The 16569-nt window shown below is 46.5% G+C and overlaps 1 protein-coding gene across 6 annotated transcripts in view; it reads right to left on the bottom strand.

Annotated features, from left to right (window-relative positions):
- PLXNA4 (plexin A4) overlaps positions 1–16569 on the bottom strand; it is a 431262-nt gene that overhangs the window by 10206 nt on the left and 404487 nt on the right. For all 6 annotated transcript variants that reach the window (XM_072864978.1, XM_072865153.1, XM_072865238.1 and 3 more), the window contains 5 exons: positions 12356–12459; positions 10075–10174; positions 7487–7677; positions 3493–3662; positions 621–833 (listed from right to left, as the gene is read on the bottom strand). In XM_072864978.1, the coding sequence (XP_072721079.1) occupies positions 621–833; positions 3493–3662; positions 7487–7677; positions 10075–10174; positions 12356–12459 (778 nt within the window). The remainder of the gene's footprint in view (positions 1–620; positions 834–3492; positions 3663–7486; positions 7678–10074; positions 10175–12355; positions 12460–16569) is intronic.

The raw sequence follows: 16569 nt of genomic DNA, 5'->3' as shown, positions 1-16569 counted from the left end.
GCACTGACCTTCAGTGCAGTAGATTGAACAGTACAGCTGCAGGTCTTGCAGATGTGGATAAAATGCTTGGAAAGACCTCTGACCTTTCAGAAAATACCTGCAGAGCTTCAGTCGCCAGCCTGTCAATCTTACGGCCTTTCATTCAAAGCACAGAAAAGCCTCCAAGAAAAGCTACTGGACTCAGAATAAGGGGAGCTAATTGTATGACTCTTGGGATCTAGGCAGTGTGGGGACTGTCACAATGATGCTGAGAACAGCAAACCACTTCTGGTCTGCGTGGAAAGACTTAGAAGCCCAAGTAGGGCTTTTTTCACAGGGCTTAAACACATCACCTCCCCTTCCTTTCTCCCTCCATTGCTTCTCAACAGTTTCTCCTCAACAGAAACAATGATGGCAAACACCTTCAGTTCACACCTCTAATTAAATTTCCATCTCCACTGCAAGGCATGTGGGAATAAAAAGATAACACGGAGCTTTCTACTTGGGTAATAACCAAAGAAAAAAAGCCCAGAGGCAGCTACCAAAAGCAATACTGATGATGCCTCCTACTTCCATCCATGAAGCAGAGCTTCGTTGTATCGCTTGCTTATGTCATTCCTATTTCTAGAGCTAAAACTCACCTTTCCACCCAGTTCTTGTAGCTGGGGATGTCCTTGGCATAGAGAAGCTTGTTGGACGGTGAGTCTTTGCCCAGACGGTGCTCTGAGGTCGAACAGGAGTCCATGAAAGTCTGAGCCACTACAGAGAGGCAGGCATCTGTGATGCTGTTCTTGTGGATGTCAAAGACGAACTGCGGGTTCTTGATCATGTTAACCCAGAACCGTAATGGCAGGCTGCAAGAGGGGTGGGAGGGGTGGAAGAGGTGAGTCACTCAGTGCACCGTTCACAAGCTTTGTTGTGTGAGGTTACAATGGTAAATGGTGGATGGGAGTAAAAGGTCATGGTGTGGAGATAAGGATTCTGGGATAAGCTTTGATATCCAATAAATTCCTCCCCTACAGGACTCTAGGGATGGCAGTGGAGTCACCTTGGGAGTGGCTTTTGTCCCCGTTATCCTTACAAGCCATATTTTGTCAGTCTTGAAGTCAATGCCATCATATTGAAGTTGCACATAAATTAAAGGGAGTATAACTGAGGTGATGAAAATGACTCCTAACTTCTCTACGTTAGGTTGCAAGGTAAAGTTGCACCTGTTGGCTGCTTCATCAGATGAGGACAGTCATTGCATCTGCAAAACTTATGGTGAACGTTTGCCACTGAGGGACTTGGCTTTTAGCCCTCATAGCAACCCCATGGGAAGAGAGGTAGGTAGAGCTCCCAGGCTGAGACTAGGAGTGTTAATGGCATGCACTGTGTGCTGTGGCACCGTGTACTGTCATGCTCCACAGCTCAAGCCCAAGCCCACATAAAATCCTAGCACACTGGGCATGAAGCAGTCATTACGTGACAGGGACAACCCTGTTGCTTCAAGGAAAAAAAGGAACTGGGAAACAAGTGTTGCAAACTTTGAAATGAAAATATATGTGCCCTAACCAAGGAAATGTTATTCCAATTGCAATCCAAAGCCCCTTTTTCCCCCCTTTTTCTCAAAAGAGCAGTTCATTTGTATGAAATGCCCTGAGGTATCTACCTCCAGCCTTTGCCTCAAGCCTTTTTGTAAGGGCAAATGCACTCATATGATTGTGGCCTAGGAGCTGAGATGTGTCACTGATCACAGAGTCAAACTCTTGTCTCTCTGTCAGGTAGACTGTTAAGTCTACCTTCAGTGTCTGTACCTTCCCAAGGGGAGGTTATTCTTCAGCTTAACAAATTCACCTGATGTTCAGGCTAAACTCCCCAGTTCTTCAGTTCCTTCCGTTTGCTTGTTACCCCCATGTGTTCACAGCACCATAAAAAATTCATCTCCAAGTTCGATACATTTTGGTTAACAGCAGGCAGTTTAGCATGTCCTGATAGAGAGATGACACCACGTTTTCCTAAACCACTGTGTGTTCTCCTGAGCCATCAAAATCACAGAGAAAATATAAGGAAAACCTCACACAGGTAATTCTATCCGCCAAGCAGCCTCTGTAGGGGAAGGGGCAGAAGTTCAGGAGAAGCAGGAGATGCTGGAAATAAGAGCTGATAGGAGTTGTGCGAGGGAAACATTTTAGGCTGGGAATGGAGGATTCATCTTTTGGGGGATGAGGTGGATGAGCAAACTGTGCAGAACTTCTTCTGCAGGTGTTTGGATGGCAAACACAAGCCACAGTGAGGACGAGCAGAGAGTGCATGTATGTGAGCCTGAGCGTGTGTACGGGTGTGGGGAGGGGCTGGGGGCACAATGTCCCTAGCTGGGAATAATGAAGCCTGTGATGTGACTTTGAGTTAATTTAATCTGATTGAACAGATTTCTTCATACTGCCCCTTTTCCCACATACACACACGCTCTGCCTTCCCCCCTCCCCCTTAAATAAACCTCCTGCTCATTTAGTCTGAGTGGCTGCAATCAGCCTTAGATTAGTGCCGCAGATAATGTTAATAATATGCTAATGTTTCATTAGTTGAAAGCCTCTTTGGTGCATGGGGTTTCTTTTTTTATGTCACTGCGCTGTGACGATCTGCCATCAGCATGGCTGGTAAAAGGAAAAAATGCATGAGCTGGGAGCCCCATGGCTCTCCTCTGCTGTTCCTTTTATAGTCCCTGTATTTGCACAGGAGAAGTGGAGGGAGCGATTCCCCAGGGGACTCTTTCCAACAGGGAGACTCAGCGGAGAGGAGCCGCAGAGATCTTTTCTCTCCACCGATCGTGGCTTTCCCCCGCTGTCCCATTACATGTATGAAGAGGGGCTGCTGCCCGGCAGCTAGAGCAGGGGGTTGATGTCAGACTTTGTCACTCGCTCTGAAGGAGACTCACATCCAGCTCCAGACCTTTTAAGTGCTTAGTACCATTTGAGATGCTCTCCTGGCCTCCAGCTGCCAGCCCAGGAAGGTACAAGTCTCCTGTGGGTGCTGCACATCCCCTGTGGATGTCTGGGATACCTTAAAATATCTCAGATGGTACTAGATGCCTATGTGTGGGCAAACAAATGGAGCTCTAGCCCCACTCTGGCTATAGTGGGAATTCAAACACCCAGTCTTGATGAAGACAGTGGTGCTGAATCCTCTCCCATGCCTCCCTAGACATTACTATGGGCCTGCACACTGCAGCAGTTAAATACTTCACCATTTTTCCTCCTATATTTTCCTGAGGTCCCTCAGGAATACTGCCATCCCCATGTAATACAGGGCAAACTGGGACCTGTTTAGCCAAAGCGCTCCATCCTTGAGAGCATCCTTTGGGTTCTGGGATCTTCTGACTTCCCCATAGGCTTGGGAAGAATGAGCCTGGTGCTCTGAACCCCACACCAGGCTCCTCAGCTTCCCCAGCAGCCAGATCCCAAACCACACATCCCTCTCTTCTCCTTCCAGTCCAGGACCTCATGCTGGACTGTACTGGGGTTTCTCACTCACCAATTGCTCTTCCAGGTGTGCCGCACATGGGGGTCATGGATGTTGTGCTTGTCAGCCTGCTCATCCAGGAAGTCGAACATGTATTTGATAGCCAGGGGAAGTGCACTGCCACGGTGAGCAGTGCTGAAGATGGTCTCAAAGAGGTCATCTACAAATTTCTGGAGGGTGCCCTGTTGGGAGAAGGAAGGAGAGAAGGATGTGAGATACCAAGTGGGAAGAAGATACTGAATTTTGGTACCCACTGAAAACAGTATGTCTGTGACTCAGGACCAGAAAGTGTGATTGAAAAGTGGGAGCCATCTAATGTCTGTTAAATGTGACATGAGTTGGAAGTTTCAGTACAGATGTCTTTAAGCAGGCATGTGCATCTTCACAATATCCACTACATCTGGTTAGCAGACAGATGGAGTAGGTCAAGATACTACCTGTCTTCTCTACTAGTGCTAGTTCTAGTGCTAGTGCTACTAGCACTCCCTGCCAGGGAGAGTGGCTGAGCTGTGGTGGGATACATTGCTCCATCTCAGGTATATGGTGATGGAGAGGCCTGGATTATGTTCCCACTGAAATTTCTCTCCTCTGAGCCCTATCCTTAACTGCTTTAGTGCATGTATGAGACAAAAACTAGCCATTTTCTATGCTGGCTTTCATCCAGGGCCAATTCTTAAGCTGGGAGTAGAAGTCAGATGAATGTAGAGCAGAGCAGAAGGTGTCATTGAGACAAATGGGACAAGAGTGCCTGCAGAGAGATGGCTGTTTCATATGCGTGAGTAGTATAATAAATAACACAAACTTCACCTTAATCCCCAAGAGGCCTCCTCATTTTTTACTACCCATTGGCATGGGACCGAGGCAAACCCTAGCAGCAATGCATGGATGTGTCAGGTACTGCTTTGCAGGCCTCAGTAATGTCCACTCCAGATACTGCAGAGGTCTCCTTATGCTCCTCAGGGAGGAGAATCCCAGATCCTGTGCTTGGAGAACCACCCTGGACAAGCCACTGAGGACAGTTGACCCTTAGCAAGAAGGTGAAGAGCTGGAATATCAGAGGGTGACCAGGCTTGGAGAAGGGGGCAGTTGAGGAGCTGTGATAACCAGATGAGCTGCAGGCTGGGTTTGGGGGTGAACCAGGCAAGGCACGCTTTCCCTGATGAATGGGGAGCTCTAGCCCACATTTGAACCTCTGCTCTGCCACCAGATTTTCATAGGCATTTATATGTGAACAAACAATACAGCTGTTAAAATAACCAAAAAGCAATCAAATCTCCAACAAACATTTCCTGACATGCAAGATTTCCTCTTCTGAAAAATAAAACCCTCCCCTTTCTCTGCAGACCCAGGAAAGAAATTCTCCTTACTAGAAATGAAGCACCAGGTTCCACCAGAGTGGCTCAAGTTTACATAGTGCTAACAAATACTTAATTAGAAAGCTGGTGTCTCTTGCTGATTCACCACTTGATTTATTCTTTGGGAAACAAACAGAGGTACCTTTTGCTTGTGTGAACTCCTACAGGGTGAGTAGAGCCCTGCAGCACATGTCTGACTCAGAAAGGGCCCCCAAGGGGAAATCTTGTTGGTCTGACATGGAAGAGCTGCCCTCAGGTTCAGTTTCTGGAGGGAATTAGTTCTCTACATGCTCACCCACACAAACACAAAGAAAACCTTTGAGGCTTTTAGGCAAGAGACTCTAGGTCTCAGAGGTCAGGGATTTACCAGAAGAAAAGTCATTGTCAGTTTAACTAAGTATTCCCTGAGATTGTATTACTAGCAATTGCTCTCTCTCCTCTTTCCCTCCCTCAAATGGTCATGATGAGAAAAGAAAATTGCTCAGCCCAAGAGGGGAAGCAATAAACCCCCAGCCTTTCTACTCTCCCTGTTGCTGTGCAAGTTTGCAGCTGCTTTCCTGCCATCTCCACAAAAAAAAAGAGCAAGTGTTGAGTTTGTGATCCGGAACAGAAAGCAAAAGCGGTTCAGTGGTGGGGTAGGGGACATGTCCCCAGACAGCGTAAATCAGCACTGGTCCAATGCTTGCTGGTTTATACCAGCTGGGGCCTGGGCCCTGGGGAGTATCACTTTCTTTTTACGTTGTGTGATCCGTAAAAGCAACTTGAGCCAGGGACCTGGGCACGTACCAAGGGCTAAAGACAAAGCCACTTTATCCCCAAATCCCACTGCAACGTAGACAAACTGAGTGAGGATGTGGGGAGAGTCAGACACCAGAGGCAAAATGAGTTGAGAAAAAAATGTGCAGGTAAAACTCTATGGTAGGACATAAGCATGTGATGGAGACCTGTCTGATGGGAAAACTCTGTGTTTGCGTGAACACATGAAATCGTGTTTGTGCCTATTAACACCCTGACAAGAAATTATAATAGTCAAAATTTCAGAGAAGGGAGGAAGACTGGGCTGTTTGATCGCTCAGAACAGGGTGATATAACACGTGATCAGCCACACCTGAGCCACAGCTACGCTACAGTTTCCACTTCTGGGATGCATTGAGATAACTCTCATGTTAGAGATTAGAGCACAAAGATGCTCTGTGGTTCAAGAGGATGGCAGAACAGCAAAGGGAGCCTTTCTCTGATTATACTGCCTTCCTCCCCACCTGCCCTAGTCCCTGCTGGGGTGCAAAAGGAGATTGTTGCAGCCTCTTCATTAATGCAGTCTTCTCCAAGGAGACTACCATCCATAAGGTGGAAGAGCAAATAAATGTAAACTCTGACAACTGCTTTTGCCCACGCTCCTGTGGAACCTTTACAAGTGAGTTAGGTGGAAGATAGTCTTGGTTAGAGATGAAAGAAGGTGAAAAGTCTGAGAGCTTTTGTCAACCCCAGAGAGAGCCAGCTGCAGCAAGAACTGGCCATGCCCTTTGCAGGGAAGGGACAACGTGGTGGTGAGTGACAGTGAGTTCTTTCTGTGCAGACAGCGGCAATTAAGCCACTTTGTCTTGCTGTCGTGGAGCCAAAGTCCACTGCAGGAAGTTTTAGACCTGTCAGCTTGAGTGATATCCACTTGTGCAAGTGTCCTCCCCATGGTGCTGCATCCCCAATTACGCTAAACACTCACATACTGCACCACTACAGAAATTTTGCAGGCTGTGGCAGGCACCCACATAGGAGGCTGGTTTCCAGCATTTTGGGCAATATGGATTGAGCAGATGGGATCCTACTAACTTCCCAACACCCAAGAAATGTTGTTTTGGGAAAGCACAACCAGCCAGATCACAACATAAAAGAGGACTTGGGTCTGTACCACTGCTGGGAGCAAGTCTTCACAGCATGGGCAGTCCTTGCCTTCTCTGCAGAGACCTGCCATGGGCCAGTGGTGATGTGTGAGATGTGTCTGGAGATTCAGTTCAGGATGTCCCTGCTCTGCCCCCACCTGACTTAATCTGTATGTTCTCTTTGGAGACCCAGAGCTTTTCATGTCTCAATGAGGATGGGCAGCTAACTCTGCTTGGTCTCCTTGGAGCTGGCCACCTATTAGCCACATCATGGTCAACTTAACCCCCTGCCAAGTCATCGGCACGAGAGTCTTTATGGGCCAAGGGAATGGTGGAGAAGAAGAACTCGTACCACAAAACTCAGGGTTTTGTGGCAGAGGAGCCTGTTTCAGACTGTGAGGCATGACACATCCTTGGAACATGATCTGGGTACATTTACTCCCTGGCTCTTCATTTGCTCAATTTTGGTACAAACTACAAGCCAGTATAATCGACAACCCCAATACACACCTACCCCTGTGCTGACTTTCTCCGCCAGTCTCATGGCCCTGGTTTCTTTACTCCTCGTTGCTCACCAATGTCCCTTTTTTGACTCTGCTTTCTAAATTCAAGCTCCTTCCCTCCATGTTTGGAGAACTCCTCTTGCTCTATTTTCTTTCTCTCTTTATCCCCCTTTGGCATCCTTTGAGTAGTCTCTCATTTCTTGTAGGAAAGAAGTTCCACTGCAGCCTTTAAAAACCCATTTCTCCCCCTCCCCCCTCCCCCCCCATGTACCTTGGTGGCAAGTAGCCTTGTCAGGTAGATCTCAGAAACCATCTTGCTGCCCCGGTCACCTTCTTTTTGGTCACCATGCTCATGGTTCTTCACCAAGTGCCACATCTTGACTCCACTCTCAAGGTCAGGGGTGATCATGGGGGTGCGGGAACGGAGGCTATCCGGGCTGCCTGTGTAACGGATCATGTTTTCTGCAAAGAGAGATGCATGTGTCTCAGCCCTAGTAGCACTCGTTTTGGGATTAATGGGTATCACCAAGGAAATATGTTAATGACACGCCACCTCACAGAAGTTTCTCATCAGACAGGCAAGAAGACCTCTTCTGTCTGCGTTGGGTAGCAGGTACCTCCTCCATTCAGTATATGGAGTGGATGCTCATACAGATTCTGGTGTGGGGCTGAGACAATCACCCTGGGTGAGTCCACCCTGGGGAGACATTAGTTTGGGTCTCCAAAGTGGGAAGGCTGTAGCAATACTGCGATGTCCCTGCTCTCACAAGCACAGCATTTCCATATTAGTATTAAATAAATTTCCATCAATCAATTTGTAACAATAGGCAGCAAGGGCATATTTCCTGGTGAAATTACAGGGTGAGACAGAGAAGCCCCCAAAGCAGCTGTATGGAGCAGGCCTTATTTTCAAAGCATTATCTTATGACTGATTTGCTCAACAAAGACAAGGGATGATGCCAAGCCAGACGTGATGCCAATGTCTACACTATTAAATTAAAAAAGGCTCAAACACTGACTTTCAGTTGCCCATGCTCTTTACCTCTTATCATGTTCCCTGGCAAAGCTTTGGCCTGGAGTAACTAGCACTGTCAGTGTCAGACACTGCCCAGGACTAGTTCAGGGGATAGTGCCAACTGGTATGGACAAGTACAACTTGTTTTACTTGTATGGATGTTAGTCAGACCATGCCATGCTGCTTGGCTCTATGGCCAGAGAGCAGGCCACGACCTTTTTGCATAGTAATATTGATGTAGCTTACATGACCTCTTGCCTCCCCATCCCCAGACTTAGGAGGAGCTTCCTCCCCTCCCTCCTTTGGCATCAAAGGAATCCAATAACTCCTGCCCAGCCATCCTCCCTGCTCCAAAATCTTGTTTTGACAGAAAGTAAATCAGAACCCTAGGTGGGCCTGCACAAATTTCCTCTCCCAGGTCACCTTTAGCCTCCAAATTTTACCTCTCTTTGCCTCTGAGTGATGGCGTGAGGCATTCCCTTCTCCCTGACCTTCCAGTAATGCTGCAGATAGAGTCTTTTCCAACCATAATTAACAGAAGAGTGTTGCACCTTTCCATAGCAAGATCTGAATCAGCCTCATTAATGCATTACCAATCTCTACATATTAATTATCAGATGGAATATCCTTTTTCTCTCTGGATGCTGTTTTCTTAATTGCAATTAACAATCACTTCTGACCCACCACATCTTCTCCTCCCCCTGCATTCTTCCCCACTCCCTCCTCCTGAAAAATCAAATGGCAAAAGAATTAAAGAAATCCAACAGAAATTACCCCCCCCTCAAGTCTTCTTTTTCAAAGGTCATTGTGTCTTTCAGTAATTGCAACAACATGGCAAAGAGGATGAATATTAATAAGGTCTGGTGGATTGCTTATGTCCTTGGAGAAAGAGGAAGGGGGCTCCTCTGGACATTGAGAAACTGTACTTTCCCTCAAGCTAAAGGGAGTAAGAAGGATCAGAGATGCCTTCAGAAATTAAAAAATAATAATGAACTGATATGACAGCTGCATCCAGGTTGGAGGGTGGTTTTGCAGCACTCTGGTTGCACATTAGAGATGTTTTGCTTTGCCCTCCAGCATTACCATAGTTAGACATGTCCTGGGCAGCAATTCTAGTGCAGGGGAGAAAGGTGTGAGTGAGACTCAGGAGGTCTCTGTTTGGCTCTACAGAAGAATTTCCACCTGGCCTGTATTTCACAGCTGTCTCATTCTCAGTTGTCTCATGGATGAAGTGGGAACAACAATCCACTGCCTTAAGATATACTGATACAAGACCTCAGTAAGCCACTATTATTATTAATCCAGGTGCAAATTCCCTTGGGATAATAAGATAGCTGGGTGGGACACACAACACCCACACTGAGATATAATTGTAGACAGGCTATGCCTTATGCAGATTGTGGTTGTTTGTAGTCTCAGAAGCCTCTCATCTGTGCCACAGATTCATCTTCACAACAGACCATGCTCCAAGGACTTTGCTCACCAGAATGACTAAGCCCATACAGTGTGCCGTGCTTCTCCCTTGCCTCTCCCTGTGCAAACTCTAAGAGTGAGATTCAGTGATCTAAAATGTAGGCAGCTAATTATATAGGCTTCTCCTTCTGTTAATGAGGGAGGAGAAGTACTTCCTAAGAGAAATCCAACCACTTGGATCAGCAGCTTGGACCAGATACCTAAGTTTTAGATGGCTAAATCCTCTCCTCCTGCCATTCCTCAAGCAATCATATCAACTAGTCATCTGCCTATCATTCTCTCTGCTGGTGTTCAGTGTCTTGTAACCACCATGATGTTTGGGCTCTCTCCTCCAGTGCTCTCTCAATCCATATCAGCACACAGGCCCTTACCATACTTGCTGGCTGAGGTCCGGGAGACCGTGGAGTTGTTGACTGCATTGTAGGCAGTGACTTGCTTGGAGACTAAAGCTACCACAGATCCATCTGGCACCTGTAGAGAAAAAGTGACTTTGTCAATAAGCTTCTGAAAACTGGCTGAGGAGCATGCCAAGGACAGCAGAAAATCAAGCAGCAGAAACTGAGCTGTAAGACAGTGTCACTGTAGGCAGGACAGTAGTTTTGGCCCAAAGCTTCCAATGCGTTCTTCAGTGGGTCTATTAACAAAAAAGGGACAAAATCTCCTGTTATACCACTAAAAGCCTGCACTTGGGCAATAGGACAACTGATGACAAAGCAGATTCTGTTCCATTCAGGTCCTGATTCAAAGCCCAGTGATGACAATGTAAATCTTTGCATTAACCTCAGTAAAGCTGACAGTAGGTTCTTCACAAGGAAGCTCTTCCGCAGAACAGGAGCATAAGAAGAATAAAATCACCTGAGCTATTTCAAACATCAAGGATGGGAAGTCCCATAAGGATGATAAAACTGATGTGACATTTTCCATTCCTTCCACCTCAATTGCAGGTGATATCTAGGTACCTAGCTCAGAACTAGATACCTACATTTTCCACTTTGATCCTGTCAGCCTCTCCATGCACAGCCTCCCCCTTCCACGTGACAAATGCACTGGTGGACTGAAGTGACTACCACAACTTCCTTCTCTTTGCTGTGTCAGAGGGTCTCAGACACGGGAAAGCAGCAGGTTTGGAGTGGCTGTGCTCCAAGATGTCACGGGATAGTGTTTCAACAGACAACAGAGCTTTCTGAAACGAGCTGGACTTTCCATTTCTACACCTAGGCTATTCATGTGGATCCTGTATCAGAAACATTAACAAGCCGGTGGCTCAGAGGAGCCGTATCAGGAAAATCTGTGATAAATAAGACATCATAAAAAGGAGATGGGTGAAAAAAACCCCTGCTAACAACATCTAACTCTTGTCTGTGTAATAATAATAATTAGCACTTGCATAGAGTTTTTCATCTTCAAAGCACTGCAGAAGCTAATTAAATAGCCCCTGAGCAATCATGGAAGGCAATTATTGGCTCTTTGTAGTTTTAGCCCCACACTACAGATGGGGAAACTGAGGCAACAGGAATATCAGTGTCTGTCCCAGCAAGCTCCATGTCTGCCCTCAGGACAGCCAGGGTAAACGATGTAGAGCTCAGCACCCTGGCAACTGAGGACCTGTTCTGCCCCAGCTCATCCATATAGCTGGGAGCTCATTGCCTGAAGCAAACAACTGGAAAAAGCACAGAAGGGAAAGAAAATTATGCTTGGTTTATTGGTGAAATAAAATAGAAAACGTCCCCGCTCCCCATGAAAAAAAGTGTTCTGAAGTCAGCCAGCAATGCTTCAGTCAATCTGAAGTGAAAATTTTTGTTTCCTTTTCAAATTATTGCTTGCTGCCTCCTCAGGTCAGCTCTTAAATGAAAAAAAAAATCTTGTTATGAAACATAGATTGCTGAGGTGTGATTAAGGAAATGACAAAATTGTCAGCATTGGATTAAACTTAATGAGGTGTGGGGGGGTTTTTTTGGTATTTTTTGGCAAGGGGGGGAAGGAGTGGGGGGAGCTTTTGACCAAAACTCAATTTTTAATTAAATCTACCACTTTTGTAAGATATTTTTGGACATCTTTAGCCCTCTTTTATGGATCTCAAGATCACACAGAGATGAAGGGAAGCCCTGTCCCAAGGCAGGTCACATCGACCAGGACAGGGATTGAAAACAAGGTTTCCTAGGTCAGTGACAACTCCACTGCACCATGGTCTCCAGTCATGCTGCTTTCCTCCTCTTTCTTCCAGACACTAAGCCTCCTTCCCTTCCATTTTTCTCTCTTCCATCCTTCTGAACTCTGCTAGCATTACAAGGCCTTCGATGCATTGGAAAAAGGGGGATGGGAGGGCTTGTTTTCTGTTTGTCTACATAAGAAATGTTAACTCGTGTTGTCCTCATGACCACATCTCCTCTTCGCATCCTTCACTCACCAGGGATACCCCTCCCTTGAGAGAGAAAGTGAATTTTTTCTTCCCTTGGCTTAATCTCTGATGTTGTGCAGCGTAATTAGTACAAGGACAGTGGAATAAGATGGACGTACTCAACACAGGGGCTCTGCCCAGTTACTGCCCACTCAACCATTGTTTACCTCTGCATCTTAGAGAATAACACTTTGCCCTTCTCCTTTGTACTTTCTTAGCTGATCTACCTTCTACCCATCCTCTCACACAGTTACCTGATAGTGAGCCAGTGTGTTGAGTCTCTTCCAGTCATTCTCTATCTTGGTTGTGATGTCTTCATCCTGAAGGATCATCCTTGCCCCGCTTGCTTGCCGCCACTCTGCAAGGAGAACAGGAACATTGAACTCTGCTGTGCAGAGCCTCTGAGATAGGGGACAGACCCCCGGTAATCCTTGTACCCATAATCCATGTAGTCACACATATGCAGGCTGCATCCATGTAGCAGCATGTCAGTCATTGCCTTTACACTCTGTCAGATGCCTCCAACCACATACAACATGTGAAAGCACAAATGTCCAGAGCCCTCCTTCCAGAGGGAAAGAGAAGACAGATGAACCATTAAAAGTTCAGGAAGATGGTTGAGGAAAGTATGCAAAAATCATAGCCATATGGCAATGTTCAGTCAAGTCCTAGATTATCCAGACTGGTTTCTTTACCCTTGATAAAAAGATATTGCAATCACAAAACAACTTTTGCACAGGAAACACCCACGCCTTTAAAGAGTGACCCCTTATAGAGATCAGAACATAGAGTAGTTGCCTACAGAGATGAGAGGTCCAAGTCTAGGGCACGGCAGCATGCAGTGGTGAGCTCTATACAGATAAATAAAGCAATGACCAGAGACCTGTTGATCCATTGGCAAAGCTGAACAGAGCAAGGCCTGGTGCTTTAGCACCCTGATTATTCACAGTGCTTAACTCTTGTCTTACTCCCTGGCTCTGTTCTTGCTCCAACGTGGTTGTTTCCAAGACCAGCCTGTCCTTGTGTATGTTAATCATCACCATGGGACAGGAGCAAGTGAATGTCACTTGTGTCAGGGATAGAAATTCATCCCTGGTCCTCTTTCTTTTAGCAGCATAGACATAGCCTTTATCAATATTTGAGATATGTCTAAGTGCCAAGACCTAGCCACAGAAAGGGCTCCCCTGGGCAGAGCAGTGTCTTGTTCAGCACAGCACCAGACCCGGTACTGGGAGTAGTTAATCTCCATTAGTGCTCACACAACGCTTCTTGCTACTCAAATCCAGAATTGATGGAGGAAGCCCTTAGCTTCGGACACAGTAGTGGCACTACCGGGAGAAGAGCCAGAGCCAGAACCAACACCCTGCTGCATGGAGCAAGTAAACTCTACCAGCCTTCAGCAGCCTGACTGCGGGCAGAAGGGCTCCAGTTTCTGACCACATCCAGTTCTCCAGCCTCCACCCTGAAATAATGAATGCTTCTCTCCTTCTGCAGCACTGGAGCTCCCCGTCACTTCCCAGGGTATCACCTTTTGCTCAAATCTTGAAGGATGCTCCATGTGGAGGATTGTCACAGTTTTTCCCACAGAGGACTCACAGACTCACCTATAGGCAAGGAGACTCACAGACTCACCTATAGGCCAAAAGGAGAGAAATGTGGTATCACCTGGTGACACCAGTGAAAGCTGTGGCTTAACCACAGACAACCTGGACCATCCAAAGCTATCTTTTTGGTTGTCATGTCTCAGTCACAGTTTAGCCAGAGCCGAAACAGAAAGTCTATTCATTTGCGGGAGTTAATTAAAATGAACTCTTGGATATGGAGACATCACCTGCCACCCCTGCTTATTTCTCCTAATATAAAAATGCAAGGACCGTTGCAAATTTCTTTTGGTTTCAGCAGTTTTCTTATCACATAATTAAAATGTATTGGGAAAGCCGCCCTTGCCTTTATTATTCATTTAAATTAGCAGGAAGAGGTCAGCTGCTGTGTTTATTACTGGGTGTTACTTTGGCTGGAGATACTCAGAGAGTAAGCAAAGGTTATGTTGGCTAAGCACTGATCCTGAACTGCCCTTCATTTACTCCAGCTCCTTAGATCATCACCTACATTATCCTTGTGATGTCCGAGGGTGATGCTCTTTGTTCATTCTCAAGTGGACTGGACTCCTGGAAGCTAACTGGTCCCAGGTATTTCTGGGAAGAGCACAAAATGCTGAAGTTTGGGCTGGGCTGGGAAATGGTGCTCTTATGGAGTGCCCCACAGAGTGCCAAAGCCAATTCTACTGTCACAGAGTGTGTCTCATGTGCCTTCCTCGTGGTCTCTTGGGAAAGTTGTCTCTGACATCTCTCCTTCAGAGCTCTGCATATTATTATGGTCCTCCTTTCATCCGACTCATCTTTGGGGAGGGACACACACTCATGTAGTGTTTTGGGAGGGATGCACAGGTTCTCAGTGTTGCACTAGGCTCTGATATGAAGGGTAGGCACAGCTTTCCTCATTCTGTGCTTTATTTGTATTCAAGGGCTGGATAGGGTCCTCAGAGCAGCAGAAGCTTGTCTTCTTTTTCTCTTTTCCTCATTTCATCTGCTCCTGCACAGACACAGGGGATTACCAAGCCCTTCCCCTTGGCCTTCCTGCAGAAAGAGGCATGCGAGGAAGAGGAAGGGCCAGTCTGACTCAGCACAAGACCCACTCCTGAGCATGACAGGGGGAAAAACAACCTGCAGGGCAGGTTCAGAGCATCTGGCTTCAGTTTTGCAGCCCATTTGCCCTGGCCAAATACAAATCACTTCATCATGCATCTGAGCAATGACAGGGAACGGACCCCCAGTTGTGGTCCCCGAACTCTTCCTAGTCTCACAGGAGCACTGCACGCTCTCCTTCTCCATGAGTGCCAGCTGAGGTGGTCACACACTGATCTGAAAGGGAATGCAATGGCTGTGAGCAAGGGAATGGGAAGGGAAGGTGCAAAGGAGGAAAAGGTGACCCTGACATCCATATTTACAGCACTAAGTGAAAACTGTTAGCTTGTCCTCGCTGGCAGCACCCTGTCCCCTCTCTCATCAGATCTGCACGCTCCTCTGCGAGCTGGCACAAAGGAGAAACATACTCCAATCCAATTTGTTACACTTCCACCTTTCGGAGAGAGGGAGGGAGAGGGCGAGGGAGGTAAAAAATCCCATTATCTTTATCAAGCCTTCCAATCAGGAGCAGCAGTAAATGCAAACTCAGGAGACAGCTGCTGTGAAGCCTTTATATTTCATTCAGCAGATAGTGTATCTTTTTATTGCACGCAGGAATTACTTCTTCTTTTTTTTCTTTTTTTCTTTTTTCTTTTTTTTTTTTTTAAGAAACAACCTTTCTGTTCAACTTGACCGGGAAAAAGGAAATTCCAGGGGGCTTTGACGAAGAGGTGCTCCTTTGAGCTGTAGCAATGCCTGGCTAGGGAATGACTTTATGGGGAGGTGGGAGATGGGGAGATGTCCTCCTGCACCTCAGATCCTATAGAAATTGTTACACCTCCGTCATGCCTTCTCTCCGATCCGGGTCACCCTGAAGATGCCCATTGAACAAGGGAGAAAAGTGTAGCAGAGAGAACATTTTTCAGGGGCAATGGAAATACCCAGGTGGATGGAAGACCTGCCAGCTCACTCCAAGTGCCTTCATTTGACCTAGTCATCATCAGTTACACCATCCTTTACAGGCACTTCTAGGTCATGATGCACACAATCCATTCCAGTCAACTGTTCATGCCATATACAGTCCTTCCCACCCTTTTCCTAAAGACCCTAAATCTCCCATGAGGGGCTGTGAAATAGTTTATAGCTGACTGTGCACAGCAATGGTATGTGAAACAAATGCATGTGGCTTACTCAGGCTCGATGCCTGTTTTGTGAGATGCCTATTTTGTGATCATGAAAGATTAGTCTGAAAAGCTGGGGGGCTGCTTTCACTCCTATGAGTATTTTTTCTCTTCCCAATAATTTCCGCGTGAGAGACAAATTGGCATAGGAAATAGGAGAATAAACCCTTTGTCTATATGCTGTGGGTGCCAGTACAACCAGGTGGGTAGGAAACAAAAAATGGTATGTCCAGTATGTGATGATCTCTATGGAGAGAGGAGAAACTCTGCTCTGCTTCTGGGATGAAGAAAGGAGCACTGTGGTTGGGGAAAAAAAGTTCACATCAGAACGCATAGATGGAAGATACCCGAGAAATATTTTGTCCTGTGTATGCAAGTCGTCTGCCTTACTGTAAATATACTACAGTTAGACCCAGTTTAAATGGCTTCTAGAGGTTGAACCCCTCACCTTAGTACTGCACCATCGATGAGGCAGTGAAAGCTTGCCCTGACATGGTCCACAATGAGCCTGAGACAGCATCACTGAGTGCAAGACAGTCAACCTAGCAGCTCCCCTCAGCTGTCCATTTCAAAAAGCATCCGAAACACAGAGAAGAATGAATG

Source organism: Ciconia boyciana, chromosome 1 (assembly GCF_034638445.1).
Source record: "Ciconia boyciana chromosome 1, ASM3463844v1, whole genome shotgun sequence".
Classification (NCBI taxonomy): domain Eukaryota; kingdom Metazoa; phylum Chordata; class Aves; order Ciconiiformes; family Ciconiidae; genus Ciconia; species Ciconia boyciana.
Note: the sequence above shows the minus strand (reverse complement) of the source record. Positions and strands in the feature narration are given on the sequence as shown.